Source organism: Erythrolamprus reginae, chromosome 6 (assembly GCF_031021105.1).
Source record: "Erythrolamprus reginae isolate rEryReg1 chromosome 6, rEryReg1.hap1, whole genome shotgun sequence".
NCBI lineage: Eukaryota > Metazoa > Chordata > Lepidosauria > Squamata > Dipsadidae > Erythrolamprus > Erythrolamprus reginae.
The window spans coordinates 89074227-89100569 of NC_091955.1; the positions used below are offsets into that span (position 1 = coordinate 89074227).

A 26343-nucleotide genomic window follows, 5' to 3' on the forward strand; every position below is an offset into this window, starting at 1 on the left:
ATGACAGTGAGAGCAATCAACCAATAGAACAGGAGTTGCCTTCAGAAGTTGTGGGACCTTCATCGCTGGAAGCTTTCAAGAGGAGACTGGACTGTTATCTCTCAAAATTGGTGTAGGGTCTCCTACTTTAGTGAGACGTATAGTATATGCAGGACATTTATTTATTTATTTATTTTATTTATTCATTTGTCCAATACACAAATACACAGGAAGAAAAATAGACATGTAGTAATATATATAAGGGTAAAAGTGAACTTAGAGGAGAGGATATATGAAAGAAAGAGAATATATATGATAAGTGAGAGAAAGGAAAGACAATTGGACAGGGGACGAAAGGCACACCAGTGCACTTATGTACGCCCCTTACTGGCCTCTTAGGAACCTGAAGAGGTCAATCGTGGAGAGTCTAAGGGAGAAGTGTTGGGGGTTAGGGGTTGACACAATTGAGTCCAGCAATGAGTTCCACGCTTCGATTACTCGATTGTTGAAATCATATTCGTATTAAGTTTGAATCTGTTGCATGCTCTTGTGTTGTTGCGGTTGAAGCTGAAGTAGTCATTGACCGGTAGGACGTTGCAGCATATGATCTTGTGGGCAATACTCAAACCGTGTTTTAGGCACCGTAGTTCTAGGCTTTCTAGGCCCAGGATTGTTAGTCTATTTTCGTAGGATATTCTGTTTCAAGTGGAGGAGTGAAGGGCTCTTCTGGTGAAATATCTTTGGACATTTTCAAGGGTGTTGATGTCTGAGATGTGGTATGGGTTCCAGACAGATGAGCAGTAGTCTAGGACGGGTCTGGCAAAAGTTTTGTAGGCTCTTGTGAGTAGTGTGAGATTGCCTGAGCAGAAGCTGCGTAAGATCAGGTTAACAACTCTAGAAGCTTTTTTGGCGATATAGTTGCAGTGGGCTTTAGCACTTAGGTCATTCGATATTAGTATTCCAAGGTCTTTTACTGAGTGTGGGTTGGCAGTGAGAGATTGTTTATTCAGTTCGTATGTGCGGTTTGGATTCTTTTTGCCGATGTGGAGGGTAGAGCATTTGTTGGTTGATATTTGAAGTTGCCAGGTGTTAGACCAGTCTGAGATAAAGTCCAGGTCTTTTTGGAGAGTGAGTGTGTTGTCAGTGGTATTGAAAAGTTTCACATCGTCGGCAAAAAGAACACAGTAGCAACTGTGAGAGGGATCTTGGAGTACTAGTGGACAACTACCTAAATATGGTCCAGCCGTGTGCAGTAGCTGCCCAAAAAACCAACACAGTTCTAAGCTGCTTTATCAGAGGGATAGAATCAAGATCACGTGAAGTATTAATACCACTTTATAAGGCCTTGGTAAGGCCACACTTGGAATACTGCGTTCAGTTTTGGTCGCCACGATGCAAAAAGGATGTTGAGACTCCAGAAAAAGTACAGAGAAGAGCGACAAAGATGATTAGGAGACTGGAGGCTAAAACATATGAAGAAGGGCTGCAAGAACTGGGCATGGTTAGTTTAGTGAAAAGAAGGACCAAGGGAGACACGATAGCAGTGTTGCAATATTTCAGGGGTTGTCACAAAGAAGAAGGAGTCAACCTATTCTCCAAAGCACCTAAGGGTAGAACAAGAAGCAATGGGTAGAAACTAAACAAGGAGAGAAGTAACTTAGAACTAAGGAGATATTTCCTGATAGTTAGAACAATTAATCAGTGGAACAGCTTGCCTCCAGAAGTTGTGAATGCTCCAACACTGGAAGTTTTTAAGAAGATGTTGGATAACCATCTGTCTGAGTAGTGTAGGGTTTCCTGCCTAAGCAGGCAGATGGACTAGAAGACCTCCAAGGTCCCTTCCAACTCTGCTGTTGTTATTATTATTATTAGATGACCTACAAGGTCCCTTCCAACTCTGTTCATTTATAATTATCAGTCAAACAGGCTTGTTTATGCTTTAGTTGCTCTGATCTCCTTCTACCACTGAGACAGGGAAATACTGTAATCTTGAGGAAGCTAAATGGACCAAGGGGAAAATTTTACCTTTCGCAGGTACCTGGGGAGATTGGAACATGTCACTTTGATTTGCCAGGCAAACTGCCATAGTTGAAGAAACATTTTCAGAAGGAGAAGCACTGTTTTCATACTGGTACCTGTCAATCAAAATAAATTGTATAAAAATAGCACCAGGGCATGTTCATTCTTCCTGTGTGGGTAAGGGAGTCCATGGGAAAGCTTTACTAAAGAAATTCATGATATCATCTATTAATTCATCTATTCAACAGAATCACACTCAAAATCCATGAAGACTGATTTAGCGGTAGCCTCGTGAGAGACTAACATTTCTAAAGGAATCACAGATGACCATAGAAGACCATAGTCTTTGTAGAGGGGCAACATACAAATCTAATAAATAATAATAATAAAATAATAATAAATATGAAGTACTCAAAATACAGTGATACCTCGTCTTACGAACTTAATTCGTTCCGTGATCAGGTTCGTAAGATGAAAAGTTCGTAAGATGAAGCAATTTTCCCCATAGGAATCAATGTAAAAGCAAATAATGCGTGCAGCCCCATCCCAAAATCACCTCTTTTGCCTTGCGACTCTGGAATCCCCACCTCCAGACTTCCGTTGTCAGCCAAAGCAGCACCGGCAAATTCCCTTTATTTTTGCCGGCACTGCTTTGAATCCCAGCGAGGGGACCCTCAGGGGAATCCCCGTGCTTTGGCTGACAATGAAAGTCTGGAGGTGGGGCATCCCAGCGTCGGCGGCTCAGGTCCGTAAGGTGAAAATAGTTCATAAGAAGAAGCAAAAATATCTTAAGCACCGGGTTCGTATCACGAAAAGTTCGTATGAAGAGGGGTTCTTAAGACGAGGTATCACTGTATATCAATTTACATCTTTTGTACATAGTGATATTAGGATGAATTACCATATTTTTTGGAGTATAAGACACACCTCCCCCCCAGAAGAGGCTGAAAATTTGGGTGTGTCTTATACTCTGAATATAACATTTACTAAGGTTCTTTTTAGCCTTAACGAGGTGCTAACAAAATCTTCCATATTTTGCTAGCTAAGTGATCTTCCCTTTGCCCATGTGAGAATTAGATAAGGTTAGGAACTTACCTCCCCATTAGAAAATGAGGCAGCGCTATCAAAACGCACCCCAAACCCATGGCTGCACATCCAATCCCAATCATGCGTGGCCTGTGAAGTTTTGATCCCAAGTAACTCACAAAGACAATCACCACCACGTCACCTGTAGGAATAAACTAGGTTAGATACAAACAGATTTGTAAAAAAAATGTTGAGACTCCAGTCTAGAAAAATTACAGAGAAGAGCAACAAAGACAATTAGGGGCCTGGAGGCTAAAACATATGAAGAACAGTTGCGGGAACTGGGTATGTCTAGTTTAATGAAAAGAAGGAACAGGAGAGACATGATAGAAGTGTTCCAATATCTCAGGGGTTGCCACAAAGAAGAGGGAGTCAGGCTATTCTCCAAAGCATCTGAGAGTAGTACAAGAAGCAATGGTTGGAAATTAAACAAGGAAAGAAGCAATTTAGAACTAAGGAGAAATTTCCTGACTGTTAGAATTAGAATAATTGATCAGTGGAACAGCTTGCCCCCAGCTTGTTGGTGCTCCAACACTAGAAGTTTTTAAGATGATGTTGGAAAACCATCTGTCTGAAGTGGTGAAGGGTTTCCTGCCTGAGCAGGGGGATTGGACTAGAAGACCTCCAAGATCCCTTCCAAATATGTCATTCTGTTCTGTTCTATTCTATTTCTTCATCCCTAAGTTTTCTTTCTTCCTGTCTAATCAACTTAGATTAGAATATGCTGGTGTTTGGTATAACCAATACATTGGTACCTCTACCTAAGAATGCCTCTATTTAAGAACTTTTCTAGATAAGAACCGGGTGTTCAATATTTTTTTTGCCTCTTCTGAAGAACCATTTTCCACTTAAGAACCCGAACCCAGAAAAATTTCCCAGGAAATATGAAAGCGGCACAAAGGCCCGGCCAGTTTCCTGCCATTCCCCCTGGGTTTCTCTCTCTGGCGCAGTGTATGGGAGGCAGCCTTGCACCAGGTGTATGGGAGGCGCGTGCTCTTCTTTGCCGCCTCGGAGTCCCTCTTTTTTTTTAAGCCTTAAAGTTTTGGATTTTTTTGATTCCCCTCCCCTTTTTCCTTCGGCAGTGACTCTCCTCCTCCTCTTCTTCCTCCTCCTCCTCCCACCCAAATTCTGAGCTTTTATTTCTTTCCTAATGGGTTTGCACGCATTATTTGCTTTTACATTGATTCCTATGGGAAAAATTGCTTCTCCTTACAAACTTTTCTACTTAAGAACCTGGTCACGGAACGAATTAAGTTCTTAAGGAGAGGTACCACTGTATATGTAAAATTTACAATACATGTAAAATTTAAATAAATATACTTATTTACTTATTTGTTAGGATATTAAATTTAATAGCTGGAACAGTAAAAATTTACAGTGAGCCAGGACACACAGTTAGAGTTGATTGGCTGGAGAGTACCTGACTCCTACCTAAGTAATGAAAAGGAAGGGAGACTACTATAGATCTATTTCAGGCTTATTTGCCTTCATCAGGTAGCCATACCCTTTTACTTTTACATACATACATATATATACAAGTTTCTGTCAGCATCTCTGACTTCATTTGGACAGTTGCTGCACAACTCCCTGATATTATTTATAGCAAACTATTTGAAAGGTTCATCTATTTGCCTACCCATTTCGAAGGCTCCGTTGATAATGCCCACCAGATAGGCAGGGATGTTGAAGCGTCTTTCGATCTGAGTCAGCATGCTGTTTACATATGCTCCACTCATAGTCTTGGTCAGATAGGCCAAATATAATAATATTAAAAATACCTAGAAGGAAATGAGGAAAATCAACAGGGAATTAATCACATCAAATTCACTGGCACATAAAGTGTGGGGTTGAGACCAGGGTGATCAAAGTTCTCTTTCCCACTAAATAGATTTGGGCTGGGAACTAAAATTTACTTTACAAAGTTTCATGGACAGATAAAATACAAAATAACAGAAAAAGAAAGGAAAATGGGGGAAAGACGCATGAAAAAGGAGAAAAAAGAAAAAACATTAACAGTACAAATATATAATAAAGTAGCATCTTACTCTAGATTAAACAAAAGTACAAAAACAACATATAAAATGGACCAATTGGACAATCAAAATAACATTGCTAAGATATTCATGAACTGGGAGTGCCAATGGTAATAAGGTCAGCCAATGAATAGGCATAGCAACTCAGTCAGTCAATAGGAGCTAACTACTTCTGAGTCTGTGCAGAGAATCAAAATTGAGTACTTAAGCTTAAAGCTGGGCTTGGCTCCAGGTCCACACTCTGCACTCTCTCACTCTGAACTCTGTTGAAATGAAACTAACTGTTCTCTGTTGTCTGATTGAAGAACTCTGCTAACGGTATTGTAAATTCATCTGTTACTATGTTTAAAAAGAAGTTTATGAATCCAGCTGTATCGGTCCTCTGTATGTGCTTCTGGTTTTGAATTCTGCAACAAACTTTAATAAAAATAACCTCTGACTCTTACGTTTAAACATAAAAATTAAAAAAACCCAGACAGTGTGCACATCTAATAGTTACCAATAAACCTTAAAATGTTACTGTGCTCCTCAACAAATAACGCTATCTATCATTTGTCCTTATTTTGGCTATTCAAATAATGTGACTTAATCAACTGAAAAAGAGCCCAAGCACTTATTTGAAAACTTATCTTGGTCAGTAAGCCACTCCCACCTGGTCACATGACCTTTAAGCCACCCCCTGGTCACATAATTGTTAAGCCACTCCCACCTGGTCACATGGCCAGCAAGCTAATCCTATCCGGTCACATGACCAGCAAGCCACACCCACAAAATAACCCACGCCCAAAATGTGGCAGTAAAAAATTTGACAGCCTGTCACTGTCTACATCATTTCAGACACATGGTTGTCCACATGGAACATCCACAACTTCTGGAAGCAAGTTGTTCCACCGATAAACTTGTTTTGTCAAGAAATTTCTCCTTAGTTCTAGGTCAGTTCTCTCTCTTGATTAGTTTTTGAATGTTAGTAATTCACAAACTCATTATATAATGTGTGAAACACCCCTCCTGAATATGGCAATAAACATTAACAAGATCCTGTTAAGAATATTATGGGATGTGTAACATGTTACATAACATCAGCAATAGGTCAAATGACGTCAATGGAAGAATGCATTCCACATGCAGTTTGTTTGAACTATACATAAAACAATTCCATACCTTTCTAAGTTGTTTTCTATTTGAGTGAGATGCTTCTTCTTACTTATGCATAAATAGATATTTTTCTAGCTTTTCAGCTTGGATTCTATTTGGAGAAGGCACACCAGCTAATGAATATGCTGGTGTTTATGGTTAACAGTATTGTGTGAAGTTGGCTGTGGGGGTGTTATTCAGGAGAGAAACCATGGTTTAAGAATATTTCTATTTTTGCATACCTGTGTACTGGCATTGATATCCTTTTCCCCTACAGTCACCTGGATTCCTTTATTGACAAGTATTGTGTATGCAATTGCTCCATTTTCCTGGCTTTTCCAAGTGGTATTCCCACTCCTTTACATAATAATATACATGGTATGCTTGTATGTATGAGTGGTTCTTTAAATTGGGTTTTTTTAGATTGTTTTTAATATTAGATTTGTTTACATTGTCTTTTTATATTGTTGTTAGCCGCCCCGAGTCTTCAGAGAGGGGCGGCATACAAATCTAATAAATACAATACAATACAAAATACAATTATAATTTATTAGATTTGTATGCCGCCCCTCTCCGAAGATTTGGGCGGCATACATAAATGTAAGAACATACCTGGCTCTACAGTATGTGTTGCAAAGGGAGTCACAAAGGTATCAGATTCAATCTGAAATGGTTAGCTTTTAAAAGGCCACAGTAATTTAAGACAGTTAAGCTAAACTCATTAATCTCATTTGTTCTGTCTGTAGCCCATGGAAACCATCTGTAAAATCACTAGGGCATTTTATTCTTCTTCTTCCCTGAGAATTTTTTTCCAGCAAGACCAGTCTATCAGGGCAACCTTGTCTAACCAAATATGAGATGGAGCCAATGAAGGGCTGCTAAAAAAATTTACTACCATACTGTGGGTGTGGCTTATTTTGTGGGTGTGGCTTGCCGGCCATGTGAACAAGTGGTAGTGGTTTAACAAACTTATGACTGGGTCGTGGCTTAAAGGTCATGTGACTGGCGTAAAGGTGGCCAACTTGACGTCACTCGCGTCAAGGGTTTGGGTTTGGGTGCCTGGCCTCTCCTCACCTCAGAGAGATACTATTTTATTTTATTTTATTTATTTATTTTATTTTATTTTGTCCAATACACAATAATACACAATGAAGGTTATAGAGGATATAGTAGAGAAGAAATGCGAGATATAGGCGAGACTATAGGACAGGGGACGGGAGGCACTCTAGTGCGCTTATGTACGCCCCTTACTGACCTCTTAGGAATCTGGAGAGGTCAACCGTGCATTCGTTGGCTGGGGAATTCTGGGAGTTGAAGTCCAAATATCTTCAAGTTGCCAAGGTTGGGAAACACTGCTTTAGACAAATCGAAAGATCCACACTCCAAAATTAGTCCTCTGGTCATCACAGCTTGCAAAAAAAAAAAATACTCTGCACATGCGCAAAAGCTTCTGCAAATGCACAGAGGGTCATTTCTGGGTATTTTGCATGGTGACGGGTGTGTGTGCATGAGCAAAACACACATGCAAAAGGTGTGGGTGTGTGCAAAAAAAACCTATGTTTGGGTTAAATTTAAATCTACTGACCAAGAAATAAAGGGAGACTTGTATAGCTATTCTTCCCTGAGAGTAATACGGAGAGGTGCGGCATACAAATCCAATAAATAAATGAAGGAAGGAAGGAAGGAAGGAGGGAAGGAAGGAAGGAGGGAAGGAAGGAAGGAAGGAACAAACAAATAATGGCTGTCTTGCATACCAAAATTCTTAACAAAATGAACTTTTTGGATTGGCGAAAAATTGAGCCAAAAGAAATTACATTTTGTTGCAATGGAAAACATAGGCAAAGATTTTGACACCTTGAACTCCATCTCCTTCACATTGCACACTCCCCCTCTTCTGTAATGGTATGTAGGAAAGACCTTGGGAGACGTCACAAAGGGATCCTGTTTGCAACTGGATAGTGGTGGGAAATAAGAAGCCCAGAAAGCACCCTCCCTAGTTTCTCAGGCTGTAAAGAAGAGCCACAGGGGCGCAGTGGTTAGAGTGCATTACTGCAGGCTACTTCTGCTGATCAACAGCTGCTAGTAGTTTGGCAGATCGAATCCTACCAGGGTCAAGGTTGACTCAGCCTTCCATCCTCCCTAGGTGGGTAAAATTAGGACCCAGATTGTTGGGATGATATGCTGATTCTGTAAACTGCTTAGAGAGGGCTGTGAAGTGGTAATAAGTCTAAGAGCCAGCTATTAATTGATTGATTGATTGATTGATTGGTTGATTGATTGATTGATTGGTTGGATTTGTATGCCGCCCCTGTCCGCTCACAACCAGTGATGGGCTCCTACGGGAATGGTCAGGAACGCAGTTCCGGAAGCAAAATTTGGAGCTCCACCCCAGAGCACCCAATTTGCACTGAAAGATGTTGAAACAAAATGCATAAGCCACGCCCACAGTGTGGTAGTAAACATTTTGGTAGCCCATCACTGCTCACAACATATAAAAGAACAATGCAATACAAAGACAATTAATATGAACCCACTAATCTAAATTAAAATCCCCATTATTAATCCCCATAATAATTCCCATTACAGTGTTCCCTCGATTTTCACAGTTTTTCAAAAATATTAATTAAAAAATACTTCGCGGTTTTTCCCCCTATACCACGTTTTTTCCAGCCCGATGACGTCATATGTCATTGCCAAACTTTCATCCGCCTTTAATAAATATTTTTTTAATAAACTTTAATAAATAAACATGGTGAGTAATAATCTAAATGGTTGCTAAGGGAATGGGAAATTGTAATTTAGGGGTTTAAAGTGTTAAGGGAAGGCTTGTGATACTGTTCATAGCTAAAAATAGTGTATTTACTTCCGCATTGCTACTTCACGGAAATTCGAATTTCGCGTGCGGTCTCGGAACGCATCTCCCACGAAATTTGAAGGAACACTGTATTGCAATTGGTAAAGGAGAGGGTGGGTGAATCGTACTTCCACACTTATTTATTTCTTGGAATTGTGTGCCGCCCCTCTCCAAGGACTCAGGATGGCTCACAACATATAAAAGAACAATGCAATACAAATACAGGGTAATGTGAACTCACTAATCTACACTAAAATCCCCATTATTAAAAATCAATCATACCCACTCAACAACAACATACATGTCATTTGTCAGCCAGGATTAGAGTTTAATGGCCCCAAGCCTGGTGGCATAGATGAGTCTTTATACTCTTATGAAAGAGTGGGGGCAGTGTGAATCTCTGGGGAGAGCTGATCCCAGAGGGCTGGGGCCCCCACAGAGAAGGCTCTTCCCCTAGGTTCTGTCAAATGACATTGTCTAGTTGACGGGGCCTGGAGAAGGCCGACTCCGTGGGACCTAACCGGTCGCTGGGATTCATGTGGCAGAAGGCAGTCACGCAAATAATCTGGTCCAATGCCATGTAGGGCTTTAAAGTGTTGGTTATGACCTATAAAGCCCTTCATGGCATCGGACCAGAATACCTCCGAGACCGCCTTCTGCCGCACGAATCCCAGCGACCAATTAGGTCCCACAGAGTGGGCCTTCTCCGGGTCCCGTCAACTAAACAATGTCGGTTGGCGGGCCCCAGGGGAAGAGCCTTCTCTGCGGTGGCCTGACTCTCTGGAACCAGCTCCCCCCAGAGATTAGAACTGCCCCTACCCTCCTTGCCTTTCGTAAACTCCTTAAAACCCACCTTTGTCATCAGGCATGGGGGAACTGAGATATCTCCCCCGGGCCTATACAATTTATGTATGGTATGCTTGTATGTATGTCTGTTTAATAATGGGATTTTAAAAAAATATTTTAAATTGTAAATTATTAGATTTGTCATGAACTGTTTTATTGTATTGTGAGCCGCCCCGAGTCTACGGAAAGGGGCGGCATACAAATCTAATAAATAATAATAATAATAATAATAATAATAATAATAATAATAATAATAATAATAGATTATAACCAACACTTTGAATTGTGTCTGGAAACCAATCAGCAGCCAATAGAGTTCACGGAGTTGCAAGATTGATGTCATCTTCACTAGGTAGACCAGATAGGAAATATGGCCATTCAAACTAATTCTGTTTCATTGTAAGACTACATTTAAATGAAACTTGCAAATCTAAAAGTCTGAAAGCATCTGTGTAACTTTTCACGTGGGACTTTTGGCATAAAACCAACCCTTGTGTATATTTTAACAGATGTTCAGACTCTTCCCGGCAAGGAATCAGAAAGTTAAGCCTACAAAGTATTATTCATTTATTGTCAATGGGTTAGCCTTGTTTGCCCTTTTGTTCTCATGGTTTTGCTTTAGTTATGTTTTTCTTTTCTTTTCAATTGTTATATTGAGGTTTTTAGCCATATTCACTACCCAGAGTGGCAACCATATATTTATTTTGTCCAGTACACAATGAGGGTTTTAGTGGGTATATATCTATATACACATAGTAAAATACATGATGAAGGTTATAGAGGAGATACTCATAGTAAAATATATCTAAGAAATAATAGAAAAGAAGGTATAGTAATAGAACATATCAATGAAAGAATAGAAGAAGAGATATAGGAATAGAAGAAAGGTATAGGAGATATAGGAGAGCAATAGGACAGGGGATGGAAGGCACTCTAGTGCACTTGTACTCGTCCCTTACTGACCTCTTAGGAATCTGGATAGGTCAACCGTAGATAATCTAAGGGTAAAGTGTTGGGGGTTTGGGGATGACACTATGGAGTCCGGTAATGAGTTCCACGCTTCGACAACTCGGTTACTGAAGTCATATTTTTTTACAGTCAAGTTTGGAGCGGTTAATTTTATACTGCATCTTGGACAATCTTTCTCTGAAAGACTTCTACCGACATTGATCTAAAATGGTCCTGAATGGACATGTATAGAATTCAGTGTGTGTGTGTGTTTATTTGTAGGGCAGGAAACTATAAACTCAGCAAAATCCAGGACAGTTTATTCCTGAAATCTGTTTTATTCGATGTGCTATTATTTTCCAAAACAGCCTGGTTTTGTTTTTATTTTTCTAAAAAGCATTTCTATTTGTGTTAACTCAGCTTTTATACCCACAGCTTCCTAAAGTCAATCTCAGATAAGACTTGAGCAAAATAAATAAATAAAAAAATCTGATTAAAACTCTGCACTCTGCAATTAAAACTAACAATTTCAATGGTGCAATTATCTACTCTAGGGGTGGAATCTCCTTTTTGCTGCATAGGTCTAGACCAAGGGTATCAAACTCAAGGCCTGGAGTGGGGGTGGGGGGTAGATCTGGCTCATAGGACATCCCTGGAAACAGGAAAGGACCGGTCTGTAGTGCCTCTGCCAGCAAAAATGGCCTCCTGAGGCGCTCTTGTCTGCGGCCCTGCTGGGCCCCATTTTTGTTGGCAGAGGGCTATCAAAACAAACTAAAAACAAAACAAAAGGAGAAATGTTTCCCATTTTGCATTTGAGCATCCAAGAAAGGACAGGAAAGAAGAAAGGGAAAGAGGAAAGATGAAGAATAAGAAGGAAAGATGGGAAAAGAGCAAGGAAAGGAAAAAAAAGAAAAGGTGAAGAAAGGAGAATAGAATAGAATAGAATAGAATAGAAAAGATTGGAAAAGAATAGAATAGAATAGAATAGAATTATTATTATTATTATTATTATTATTATTATTATTATTATTATTATTATTATTAATTAGATTTGTATGCCGCCTCTCTCCGAAGACTCGGGGCGGCTCACAACAGCAATAAAAAACAGTATAATAATGAAACAAATCTAATAATAAAATTACATAAAACCCCCCAACAATTAAAAACCATACAACACATACATACCAAACATAAAATATAAGAAAGTCTGTGGGGAGATGTCTTAGTTCTCCCATGCCTGGTGATATAGGTGTGTCTTGAGTAACTTGCGAAAGACAAAGAGGGTGGGGGGCGTTCCAATCTCCAAGAATAGAATAGAATAGAATAGAATAGAATTATTTATTGGCCAAGTGTGTTTGCACACACAAGGAATTTGTCTTCGGTGCACATACATTCAGTGTACATAAAAGAAAAGATACATTTGTCAGGAATCATGAGGTACAACACAATGATTGTCATAGGGGTCAAATAAGCAATGAAGAAACAATCAATATTAATAAAAATCTTAAGGATACAAGCAACAGGTTGCAGTCATACAGTCCTAAGTGGGAGGAAATGGGTGATAGGAATGATGAGAAAAAACTAGTAGAAATAATAGTGCAGACTTAGTAAATACTTTGACAGCATTGAGGGAATTATTTGTTTAGTAGAGTGATGGCGTTCAGGAAAAAACTGTTCTTGTGTCTCGTTGTCTTGGTGTGCAGTGTTCTGTATTGACGATTTGAGGGTGGGAGTTGAAACAGTTTATGTCCAGGATGCGAAGGGTCAGTAAATATTTTCATAGTCCTGTTTTTGACTTGTGCAGTATACAGGTCCTCAATGGGAAGGGGAAAAAAGAGAAGGAAGGAAGGAAGGAAGGGAGGAAGGAAGGAAGGAAAGACATCATAATGAGAGGAAGGAAGGGCATGAGGGAAGTCCTGCATTTGGCCACTGAATGACATTGAACTGGCCATGCCCATTCCAGCCATGCCTACCTGCCCCCCACCAAGGTCAAACACAACGCAGCCTTCAATGAAATCAAGTTTGACACCTCTAGTGTAGACCAATGTTTTCCACAGTGCCAACTTTAAGATATGTGGACTTCAACTCCCAGAATCCCTCAGCTGCCTGTGTCAAGCTGGTGCAGAAGTTGGTGATAAATCAAAGGCTTGCCACACTATCTGTAGAAGGCCTGATGTTTATGGGAACTTGGGAGGGGTGATTTTCATGAGAGAAAAGATGCAGCCACAAGGTCATCCTATGTCCACCACCTGGGCGGAAGTGGAAGAAGGAGTTGCCACGCTGGCACAGCCTGAGTGGCAACGTGACAGGTTTGTGGGTGGGGGTTCAAAGTATGTGAACTTTCAACTTGGTGGGAAGCTCAGATTCAGTTTCCTCGGTATAGGTGCCAGGATGGTTCCAGAAATAAATTGGAACTTTGAGGAATGCCTTGACTTGGATTCTGATTTAAATTTGGGTGTTACCTGGAACCTTGACAGCCTGCTTAATTTAAGTACATATTAACATAACTTCCAGAGTAAAGGTCCCGTTTAAAGTCCATTGGCATTAGCAAAAACCTGTTAGTTCACAAATCCTGTGCTTACATAATGGATAAAGCAAATAGGTCAACTGCCCTTTTCAACCCTTCACTTTTTATTTGATTGAAACAATTACAACTGGGGGTAAAAGAATTTGGGAACAGTAACAGATTAGACCCAACATACTGTGTATGGAATACTCTATTCCAACTTTACATCCAGGTTCGGTCAAAGTATCAAACCTAAACTTAGAGTAAGAGTCCCACATCAAGACTAGCCCAAATTTACCCCAAATTAAAACCAAATTGTTGGAGATGTGCAAATACAAATGGAACATTCTTTCATATGTGGTGGACGTGTCCAAAAATTAGAACAATATGGATCAAAATCAGAAGTTGGATATATGAAATCACAAAAATTAAACTACTGTTTAAACCAGGGATCTTCTTATCAGGGATAATAGACTTAAAAGTTAAGAAAAAAGAATACCACCTAATACAACACATTATAACCGCAAGCAGGATTACTATAGCTCAAAACTGGAAGAAAGAAGAACCACCAACAGACAGAGATTTGATCAAAAAAATGCTAGACTGTGCTGGATTCGATACTTTAACGCAAAAATTGAAAAATAATATGAAAGTACAAGACACAGATACTTGGGAAAATTTTTACAAATGGGTCAACGACAGGGGGAGAGGGAAGAATAATAATATTGAATAAAAAATTAACAACCAAGTAAAATAAATAAATAAATAAATGAGTTTGAAAACACAACAACAACCCAAATTGGGATAAACATTACTTTATTTACTCGTTGACAGTTCTTTTCAACCGAAATATTATTGTTATTTCAATTAAAAAAATAATATTGAAAAAACTGAGATGTATATATGTACAATATATATAGATATAGGATTTCGCTGATACATATTTCCGTAAAATCATATTAAGAGCGGCTGCATGATGGCAGCAGGGGTAGGGAGGGGGGGGATTGTGGTTGTATGTTGATGTAACAGAAAAGCTATAATTGTACTTACATTCTATGAACATGTTGATCTGTTAAATGTGTGTCTTTTATATTTGTATATATTCAATAAATACTATTTTTTTTTTAAAAAAAAAGAGTCCCACATTATTATATTTACCTTATATGGGATGCCAAAACTAATAAAACATATTATTTCTTCACCTGCTGTCCACATCACCAAAGGCAGTGAGCTACTCTGAACTGCATAGAAACATAGACGATTGATAGCAGAAAAAGACCTCATGGTCCATGCCCTTATACTATTTCCTGTATTTTATCTTAGGATGGATATACGTTTATCCCAGGCATGTTTAAATTCAGTGACTGTAGATTTACCAACCACATCTGCTGGAAATTTGTTCCAATGGGAGTGTCCAATGGGAGATGGGAGTGTCTTGATAATCATGTGACCGTGGCGGCTTAAAGGTCATGTGACTGCGTGGGAGTGGCTTACTGACCAAGATAAGTTTTCAAATAGATGCTTGGACTCCTTTTCAGTTGATTGTCACATTATTTGAATAGCCACAAAAAGGACAAATGATAGCATTATTTGTTGAGCACAGTAACATTTTAATCTTTTGTACTGAATCCACAATGTTCAGTGGGATAACAGATTAGGCAAGTAGCTCAATTTTCTTTAACTGCTATAAAAGTTCAGTTCCAGATAATGATTAAAATGATTAAAGCATTTATGGGTAAAAACATACTATTTAATTATTTCATATTTTAAAAGTAATTAAGAATCATAGTAAGGTACTAGAGAAGGAAGGACAATTTAAAAAAACTATTAAGTATTCAATAAATAGGGCATAAACTACCCCCACTACCCTGGCCACACCCACCCTGGCCCCCTGAGTTCAAACATAACCCTGATGCAGCCCTGAGTGAAGTTGAGTTTGACACCCCAGCTGTAGATTAACATTTTTTGCCATTTGCACTTTCCCAAGCAATCTTTGGACAAGCATATACAGTGGTACCTCCACTTACGAACTTAATTCGTTCCGTGACCAGGTTCTTAAGTAGAAAAGTTTGTAAGAAGAAGCAATTTTTCCCATAGGAATTAATGTAAAAGCAAATAATGTGCGCGATTGGGGAAATCACAGGGAGGGTGGTGGCCCCGTTTCCTCCCAGGAAATTCCTAGAGAGGCCCCACAGAGGCTTCTCCCCACCTTTTCCGGCCCTGTTTCCTTCCAGGAGATTCCTATACAGACCCCACGGAGGATTCTCCCCACTTTTTCCGGACCTGTTTCCTCCCAGGAGATTCCTAGAGAGGCCCCATGGTGGCTTCTCCCCACCTATTCCGGCCCTGTTTCCTCCCAGGAGATTCCTAGAGAGGCCCCACGGAGGCTTCTCCCTGCCTTTTCCGGTTACAGTTTTGGAGGCTCGGGTTTGTAAGTGGAAAATCGTTCTTGAGAAGAGGCAAAAAAATCTTGAACACCCGGTTCTTATCTAGAAAAGTTCGTAAGTAGAGGCGTTCTTAGGTAAAAGTACATAAATACAAGCATATTTATGAAATAAGTTTTATATTGATATGGTAATGATAATATGCTGATACCTTCAGTTTGGACAGGGAACAAACAGACACTAACTTCTTAGAGCCCTTCATGTCGTTTTTCGGATCAGCTGGGATGTCCTCTTTGCAGTTATTTGCCTCGGTCTTGCTAACCACCTTGAAGAAGGGACAGAGAAAGAAACATGAGTGACATAATCAAATGAACATTCAAAACTAGTGAGGGAGGCCTCGATATTTCTGAGAGCTAACCTGAAGATACCAGTGGACTCCGATGGAAGTGTTAAGAGACAGAGGTTAAATTTGCAGTTTTGTACAGGAAATTTCTATGAAACTATTGACTCTAAGTATCAAAATAGAGTTAGAACTATCATATTTTTCGGAATATAAGATGCACCTATTTCCTCCCTAAAAGAGGTTGATAATTTGGGTGGGTCTTATACTCTGAATGTAGGTTTTTTCCCCAGTCCTAACTATCTGCTAATGATCTTCCCAGCTCTTACCTTGCAGGCTCTCTCATTGTTTCTCTCTGTGAAGAATGTTTTCCAAGCCCTAAGTCTTTGCAGGGTTTTTTTTTCATTGCTCTAACTTGCTCCAAATAAGTTTCTTTCCATCTCTAACCTGGTGCTAATAATGTTCCCAACTTTTACCAGCTTGCAAGCTCCTTCATTGTTACTCTCTGCAAATAATGTTTTCCAAACCCTGTTTTTGTAGATTTGTTTTTCATTGTTTTACTTGCTCCAAATGTTTCTTTCCAGCTCTAACCAGGTGTTAACAATATTCCCAGTTCTTACTGGCTTGCAAGCTCTTTCATTGTTACTCTCTGCGATGAATGTTTTCCAAGCCCTAAGTCTTTGCAGGGTTTTTTTTGCATTGCTCTACTTACTCCAAATGTTTCTTTCCATGTGTTAATGATGTTCCCAGCTCTTACTGGCTTACAAGCTCTTTCACTGTTACTCTCTCCAAATAAAGTTTTTTTAAAGCCCTAACCAGGGGATAAAATAATGTGCTGAAGCTGACCAGACTAAGGACGCTAGGCAGATAAAATGCCATAAAATAAGGTAAAAGGTCCACTGAATTGCCAAAGAGAGTGAGATTTTATTTTTAGCCAAAACAAAAGACTGGATAAAACTATATCCAGAATATACAGACACAATGCATGTAAGAAATAGCCACACCTTGGGGAAGGTATGGCATTCTTTTATACCTTCAGAGCAGTGATGGGCTCCCACGGGTATGGTCAGTTATGCAGAACCAGTAGTATATTTTATAGTATATATATAATTTTATATAGTACTTTACATATTTTAGATCAGGGGTCCCCAACCACCGGGCCGCGGACCAGTACCGGGCTGCGGGGCATGTTGCACCGGTCCGTGGAGTCAGCAGCTGCCAGTCCTCCTGCCACCGCCCCCTCCCTCCAGTGCTTCATCTCCCGCTGGGAAAGAGGCCTCGGGAGGCAGGTTCTGCCGGCCACAGGGCGATGGACGGGACAGAGGGGCGGGAAGGACCGGGAGGCTCAAGCCTCTTTTGGCTTCTGCCGTGGCACGCCTTTGTGTTTTTGGCTGGGGGGGGAGGCAGGAGGGCCGGCCTGACCCCCTTCCTCCAGCGCTTCACCTGCCGCCGGGCAAGAGGGTTTGGGAGGCAGGTTCTGCCGGCCACAGGGTGATGGCGGGAAAGAGGAGCGGGAAGGACCAGCACCCCCATGCTTAATCCCGCCCCCAACCACACCCCTTTCCGCCCCCACCGGGCCATAGAAAAATTGCCTTGCTGAAACTGGTCCCTGGTGGAAAAAACGTTGGGGACCACTGTTTTAGATTATATATAGTTATACTGTATATAGTTTATACATCAGATGATGAGTCCTCAGAGAGGGGCAGTATACAAATCTAATACATTATTATTATTATTATTATTATTATTGTTGTTGTTGTTGTTGTTGTTATTATTATTATTATTATTATTATTATTATTATTATTAAGTCAATACAACACAGCAAACGAGATCACTATGCTGGTTTTCATATTTCATCACCAGTCAGGCACTTCCCAAGCACCTAGGACTGCGTGAAGTAGCGGCGAATTATGTTTGCCGATCCCAGTAAAGCGGCCTTTTGCAATTGACAGATGGAGATTTTGTCAATTCCGATGGTTTTTAAATGTCCGCTGAGATCCTTTGGCACTGCGCCCAGCGTGCCAAGTACCACTGGGACCACTTTCACTGGCTTTTGCCAGAGTCGTTGCAGCTTGATTTTTAGATCTTCGTATTTCACTAATTTCTCTAGCTGCTTCTCCTCAATTCTGCTGTCTCCTGGGATTGCGATGTCGATGATCCATACTTTCTTTTTCTCCACAATCAGGATGTCTGGTGTGTTATGCTTCAGATTATTATTATTATTATTATTATTATTATTATTATTATTATTATTATTATTATGTCAATACAACACAGCAAATGAGATCACTATGCTGGATTTCGTATTTCATCACCAGTCGGGCGCTTCCCAAGCACCTAGGACTGCGTGATGTAGCGGCGAATTATATTTGCCAATCCCAGTAAAGCGGCCTTTTGCAATTGACAGATAGAGATTTTGTCAATTCTGATGGTTTTCACTGGGACCACTTTCACTGGCTTATGCCAGAGTCGTTGCAGCTCGATTTTTAGATCTTCGTATTTTACTAATTTCTCTAGCTGCTTCTCCTCAATTCTGCTGTCTCCTGGGATTGCAATGTTGATGATCCATACTTTCTTTTTCTCCACAATCAGGATGTCTGGTGTGTTATGCTTCAGGTTATTATCATCATCATCATCATCATCCTTATCATTATTATCTACCAGTGAAAAACAGAGCTGAGGGAGGCTACATGCAGCTTGCCTGGGCTCCGTTTTCAGCAACGATGGCCTCCTGCAGCCCTTTGCTGGCAAAAACAGAGCTTAGAGTGGCCACACGTAGCCTGCCTGGGTTCCATTTTCAGCTGCAATGGCCTCCTGCAGCCCTCTGCCAGAGAAATGGAGCTAGGGAGGGCTGTCCACGGCCTCACCGAACTCCATTTTTGCTGGCAGAGGCACCGTGGGCCAGTCCTTCACTGTTTCCAAGGTGGACCCATGAGCCAGATCTAAGCATCCCATGGACTGGATCCGACCCAGGGGCCTTGAGTTTGACAGCCCTGTTTTAGGCCCTCCATGTATGAACTTAATTCAAATACTTGATCGCATTTGGGCAAGATCAGAGTTATAATAGTGAAATTGGACAAAGAAAGAAGTGGGACTGAATGGATAAGTTTATTGGCAAAAGACTAGGTAAATGTTCCCATCTGGAGTAGCAGCATCTTACTTCTTTCTATACAAGCAGTAACTATTTACTCCTACGGAGGAAACCTCAGATGTTACACCTGGATCGTAACACTGGAAAAACAAACCTATCCCCCATCTCTGTTGGTCAATGAAATTTTCCAGCAGTGTACACTCTGCCTCCCTCCTTCTCTCCCTCCTCCACTACTTGAAAACCTGGGTTCAAGTCCAGCCAGCCCACAGAATTCCCTTTAGGCTTGTTAGGTTTTTCTCAGCCTAGCCTACCTTCCAGGACAGCTGGTGTGAGAAAAATAGGAAGCGAGATTGCCGTGAACATTTCGTGAGTGAAAGAAAGGCTAGAATGAGCCAATGCACAAATCCATGCATTGAATCAGTGAATCCACCTATGCATTTGTTTAGAAATTATCTAGCCTGCCCCTAGCACCAGGCTCAGGCCAGCATGAAAGCAAGCAAAAAATCGAGCAGTTAATTCCCACCAGCGTTGAATTAAAAACAACCTTTGCAAAACAAGACAAAGGATCCTTTGTAGAATTTGTAGCATTCTTTTCAAATTGGGCATCATCTAATTTGATCCACAGGGATGCTAGCATTCACCTTGATCTCACTTCCCATTTCAAACCAGGATGAGATATCATATGTCCGAAACCAGGAAGGCAGTCCCACCTTTGGGTCAAGGGATACCAGACCTGCAATTGTGCCCATGCCCATCTGTATATAAACCTTCCGTGTTCACTAAACATTTATAAAAAGCAGTAGCTTTTTCCCCTTCTAAATTTCTGCTTATGAAAATGGGGTAATTCAAATCTCTGACAGCCTTTGCAGCCTACCATTGTTTTAAATACTTGACCCATTCAAAGAAAAAAACCAAATATGCTATAATCTGAAACTTGATAGCATATATTTCCTCTAAAATATAAATTACCCTAAGATGACAGGTATTAACTTTTAGACTCTTCCTCTTTTTTTTCATTAAACAAATTTCAACTCCTAGGTTTTGTTGTTGGTAAACTTCATTTCTTTTCCTCTTACAAAATGCCTGAGCAAGTATTCATGATCAAAACATTTAAATACGTTAAAGGGTTAAATAAGTTTCAGGAGGGAAGTGAACACAAGAACAAGGGGGCACAATCTGAGGTTAGTTGGGGGAAAGAACAGAACAATGTGAGAAAATATTATTTTACCGAAAGAGTAGGAGATGCTTGGAACTAACTTCCAGCAGACATGGTTGGTAAATCCACAGTAACTGAATTTAAACATGCGTGGGATAAACATATATATCCATCTTAAAATAAAATACAGAAAATAGTATAAGGGCAGACCAGATTGACCAGGAGGTCTTTTTTTTTAAAGTTTCTTTATTAAATTTTCACAATGAAGAAAGTTCAGATCACATTTTGTTCCATTTTACAGATCACAAACCATCTTTGTTAGTGAGTTACATTGTTTTTTAACCTATTACATTCCTTAGTGTGCAATATATCTTGTACATTTGTTGTCTAATATTTATTACAATTCCTGAGTGATACATAAAAATATTTACAAGGTATCTGTCATTCATTTCAATTGTACTGTTGCTTGTTATTATGTTATTTCTATATTCTCTTTTGAATGCATTCATGCCATTTTTGCCATATTCTTTTTGATTTGTTGATTTTATTTCCCTTAATTGAATTAGTAATTTCGTCCATTTCCACACAATTATGTATTTTATCTATTATCTAGGAGGTCTTTTACTGCCATCAATATTCTATGTTTCTATGTTTCATTTTCAATATTTTTACCGTATGGATTTACTCCTCTCAACATAATAAAAAGGCCTTCTACCATCTTTCCTCTCTTAAATTGCTACTTACCTCGGTCGCAGCCATACCCTGGTGATCCTGTTTAAGGCAAATCAAAGGCTTGTTTTCTCAAACTTTATACACTTTGGAATTTCTTCTGCAAAAAAGCAGGACTGGAGCATTGAGCAAAAACTTTTCGGCAAGTAACTCAATTGAGAGCAAAATTGAGAGCCTTGGAAAGTACATGTTTGTTTGCGTAACTGTATGAAACCTTTGTTTTGCTCTACAGTAGGTCTTTGACTTGAGCCAAAAGAATAATGCAGAAAACAAATCGATCTAAGACATGGACATAGCGCACAACTGTGTTGGAATTTCTTTTTTGGCACATTCACACAACAAAGTGGACTTAGTCAATTAACTGGAATATCACCCACCTTGGCGCTATCATTTGTCTTGATGTCAGTTTCCATGTCAGAACCAAATTAGATGATATGTAGATGATGCAGTGTGTAATCCGTATTCTTCCTTCTCCTTCGCTTTCTCCTCTTCTATCTTCTTCTTCTCCTCCTCTTTCTCCTTCTTCTCTTCCTTCTCCTCCTCCTCCTCCTCCTCCTCCTTCTCTGTTAAAGGACTGTATCTCTAATCTCCAAACAATTTTAATCCACCCAGGTCTTTTATTACCTTCATGCCTGGCAAAAACATTGGCATTAACCCCTGAAGAGATACTCTTCTGTTTACTAGGGGTAAAAGAAAGGATCCTGAAAAACCATGTTTTGCTCATAGGGGCTTCTGAGATACAGATCACTCAGGATGCAGTAAAGTTCTCAATTGAGTTGGACTCATTCCTGGTGATTTCATGTATGCAGATGGATAGCTTTCTTGACAACAACATGGAAATGGCTTGCCAGTTTTTATTTATTTATTTATTGTTAGAGTTGAAAGGGACCATGAAGGCCATCGAGTTCAACCCCCTGCCCAAGCAGGAGCCCTATAGCACACCAGTCAAGTGGCAGATCAATATTCTCTTAAAAATGTCCAGAGTGTTGGAGTTCACAACGTCTGCTGGTAGGTTGTTCCATTGGTTGATCACTCTGACCGTCAGGAAGTTCCTCCTTATCAGAAGTTTGACGCCTTCTGAAATGTTTGTCCAATTTCCCAGTCAAGCCTACAACCTTGGAATTTTACAGATACAGGGGGTGGATAAAAAAGTGGAAACACCTTGCAGCTCTTCCGTGGAATCCAGATTTGTGAAGCTCCCTCCGAACAGTTTTTGTAGAAACTGGATTCTGTACATGTCTATTGAGCTCTGCGGGGATTTTAGGAGCTGTGGTCTTGCGATCCGCTCTAACAATTCGCTTTATTATTATTTATTTATTTTATTTTATTCGATTTTTATGCCGCCCTTCTCCTTAGACTCAGGGCGGTTTACAACATGTTAGCAATAGCACTTTTGAAAAGAGCCGGCATATTGCCCCCACAATCCGGGTCCTCATTTTACCCACCTCAGAAGGATGGAAGGCTGAGTCAACCTTGAGCCGGTGATGCAGATCTACAGTCAGCTTCAGTGGCCTGCAGTACAGCACTCTACCTGCTGCGCCACCCTGGCTCTTTAGAGTCCGACGGTCTCTCTCAGACAACTTCGACTTTCGACCAGACCTGTGCTTGGCTGAGGACATTTTCCCTTCTCTTTCAAAAGCAGTCATTACTTTTGAGACATGACCTCTTGAAACGCCAAACATTTGGGCACTTTCTGTTACACTAGCGCCTGTCATTCGAGCACCAACAATTTGGCCTCTTTGAAAGTCTGAGAGGTCTACCATTTCTAGAAGGTTATAACCAATTTCCTTAAATTTCTGTTTTAAAAAAAGGTAGTTTTAAAAAACATCAAAAAACAAAATTAAAAAAACATTAAAATATGTCAAGTTTTGATTGGTTTGAATATGTTCAAACATTATGATGCCAAAAAGTCAAGTGTTTCCATTTCTTTGTCCACCCCCTGTAGTTTCTACTATGCTACTAAGTTTCCAAGACCAGCTAGGTGCTGTGAATGTAAGATTGCAGACTTTATTTGTATCTTTAGTGGACATCTGAATGTACCTTTTCATCCAATTATGGATAGGATTTCATTTAGAGTAAAATGCAAGGAATTTTGAAAAGTAGGGCATTGGAACACGTCTTTGGAATTGGCTTTTCGGCGACTTTGTTCTTTGTCAGAGTTATTTGTTGCTAGAACTGGCTGCTCCGTTCTGTTTTTAATCTACCAGATAAAGAAATAGCAGTCGATTCATTAGAGGCCAGAACAATTGCCAATATGAGCTTTCATCTTCCTTCTGAAGTTTAATTACTCCAAAGACGTAAGAAATACCAAAGAGTAATAGTTTAGAATCTTTTGGAAGAAAGAAAGTCCCACCTTAGCCATGAAAACAGATTGGGCAACCTTGAGCCAATCAGCAGGAGACTGTGAATTCTAGTCCCGCCTTTGGCATGAAAACTAGTGAGGTGGCTTTGGGCCAATCACCAGGAGACTGTGAACTCTAATCCCACCTTAGGCATGAAAACAGATTGGGCAACCTTGGGCCAATCAGCAGGAGACTGTGAATTCTAGTCCCGCCTTTGGCATGAAAACTAGTGAGGTGACTTTGGGCCAATCACCAGGAGACTGTGCTCTCTAATCCCGCCTTAGGCATGAAAGCCAACTGCATGGCCTTGAGCCAATCGCAAAGAGACTGTGAGTTCTAACCCTGCTTTAGGCGTGAAAGCCAGCTGGGTAACTTTGGGCCAGTCCTGCAATGGTTGCCAATTGGTTTCCGGATGCAATTCAAACTGTTGGTAATGACCTACAAAGCCTTACATGGCATTGGGTCAGATTACCTACGGGACCGCCTTCTGTCGTATGAATCCAAGTAACCGGTTAGATCCCACAGAGTCGCCCTTCTCCAGGTCCCGTCAACTAGAAAATGTCACTTCGTGGGGCCAAGGGGAAGAGCCTTCTTGGTGGGAGCCCCGGTCCTCTGGAATCAGCTCCACCCAGAGATCAGCACTGCCCCCACCCTCCTCCACAAGAGTCTTAAGAGTCACTTATTTCACCAGGCTTGGGGAAATTAGATCTAGACACACACCCCCGGTCAATACATGTGATGTATGGCTGCTATTTGAATTTGTTTGATTGATTTTTAATATATTGGGGGGTTTAGCTTACGTAGTTTTTAATTAATTATATTTGTCTCATAAGAACATAAGAAGAGCCATGCTGAATCAGGCCAAAGCCCATCGAGTCCCGCATTCTGTGTCACACAGTGGCCCACCAATTGTCCATGGGGATCTTGAGCAGAAAGAGAAGGCACACCCCCTTTCCTTTGACTCCCAACAAATGGTACCCAAGGGAATCCTGCCTGCCTCAACCAACATAGAGGTGGCACTCGGACATCCATTTCAATAACCACTGATACACTTGTCATCCATGAATCTGTCTAATCCTGCCTTGAAGCTATCCAGGCTGGCAGCTGTCATGACCTCTTCTTGAAGTGAATTCCATCAACCAAGGACCCTCTGGTGAAGAAATGTTTCCCTTTATTTGTCCTCGCTTTCCTACCTATGAGCTTTAGGGAGTGCCCCCTCGTCCTAGTATTGTGCGAGAGAGAAAATATTTTTTCTCTATCTACCTTTTCTATCCCATGCATGATTTTATACACTTTGTTCAAGTTACCCCTTAAACGCCGTCTTTGAAGGCTGAAGAGACCAAGGCTTTGCAACCTGGTATCATAAGGGTCTCTGTATTCATATTTTATGCTGTGAGCCGCCCCGAGTCTTCGGAGAGGGGTGGCATACAAATATAATAAAATAATAATAAAATAATAATAAATATATAAATATACTTTGTTGTATACAAATCTAATAAAATAATAATAAAATAATAATAGATATATAAATACTTTATAGTCATTGTCAATACAATGAATTGTCATTGACAACGAAAGTCATGTGATGCTCAGAGACCAGTCCCACCACACATAACAATTAAAAAAATGTCCCACCCACCACAAATCCTCCACCCTAAACCACCCAAACATCTACACAACATATCCAGTACTACTATCCAACAGCTCACTGATGGTGACCCTTTAGTTCATTGATAAGAGCAAGTATAGCTCTGGATAAAAACTATTCAAGAAACTTGAAGTCTAAATTTGAGTTGTTCTGTATCTTCTGCCAGAAGGCAATGATACAAAAAGATTGTAAGCACGATGAGAAGAGTCTCTGAGAATGTTATGCACCTTCCTAAAACAGTGAGATGCGAAGATATCATCCAGGGCAGGTAGCTGGAGCCCAATAATATTATGGGCAGCCCAATGATGAAAGAAACTCAACTCCTGCAATTCACCATAAAGTGAGGAGTGGAGGGAGCAATGTCCAGCCCTTCCCATACCAGCCATCCCTGCCCAAATACCCCCCAAATGCCTGTAAGTTCTCTATGGAAAACTGATGCTGGTTGTCTACAGCTTTTGCGACCCCCACAGCTCACTCCCCACCCTGCATCACCCCCTCTTTCGACGGTCCCCCTTCCCCATCCCACCCCTTCCCTCCCTCTCTGGCCCTCTTTCCCTCCCCCTCTGTTGTGAGTTTTTGTAAGAGAATTGCTACTGCCCTCCGCTTCCCACATCAATAATCTTCCTCTTCCTCCTCTTTCTCTGGAAAAAAACCTTCTTTAGAGTGATTAGCAATGAGATTGTTAGCGCCTTGTTAGAGCTGGAAAAAGCTACATTTGGCGTATAAGACACACCCAAATTTTCAGCCTCTTTTAGGGGGGGGGGGCGAGGTGTGTTTTGTGCTTTAAAAAAATACAGTAATAGAAAAGAATAGCAGGAATTGTCTCAAAGTTGCTTTTCTAAAAGCCAATTGGTTTTGTTTTTCCTTGAAAACTTTTATTTATTTATTTGTCAAAATGTGTACATTTCGCTTCTCATCCAAGCAGAATGGATGTTCTGAAGAAACGTCTTGGATGAGAAGTGAAATGTTTTCAAGGGTAAAAACCAAGAATGGCTACTCATCTTTTGGAAAAGTACCTTTGGGACAGCCATCATCTGGAGCAGAGGTGGTATTCTGCCAGTTCGTATCGGTTCGGGCGAACTGGTAGTAGCGACGTGTGGGTGTGTCCACCCCACCCACTTGCCCAACCGCCCATCCACCTCGGCTTTATGCTGTCCTATTTGGGCTCATTTTGTTGCCGTGCACATGTGTGCAAGCCATGCGTGTGAGCAAAGCACACATGCAAAAGGCCATGAGCATGGGTGGGT

General features: G+C 40.5%; 1 protein-coding gene across 3 annotated transcripts in view; it reads right to left on the minus strand.

Moving 5' to 3' along the window:
* The window catches only part of SLCO1A2 (solute carrier organic anion transporter family member 1A2), a 47830-nt gene that overhangs the window by 20091 nt on the left and 1396 nt on the right, over positions 1 to 26343 (minus strand). For 2 of the 3 annotated variants that reach the window (XM_070754332.1, XM_070754331.1), the window contains 4 exons: positions 16001 to 16114; positions 4721 to 4862; positions 3094 to 3226; positions 2005 to 2114 (listed from right to left, as the gene is read on the minus strand). In XM_070754332.1, coding sequence (XP_070610433.1) covers positions 2005 to 2114; positions 3094 to 3226; positions 4721 to 4862; positions 16001 to 16051 — 436 coding nt within the window. In that variant the 5' untranslated portion in view covers positions 16052 to 16114. Of the gene's footprint in view, positions 1 to 2004; positions 2115 to 3093; positions 3227 to 4720; positions 4863 to 16000; positions 16115 to 21483; positions 21846 to 26343 lie in introns of those variants that run through there. The other variant, XM_070754330.1, reaches the window with a different exon arrangement.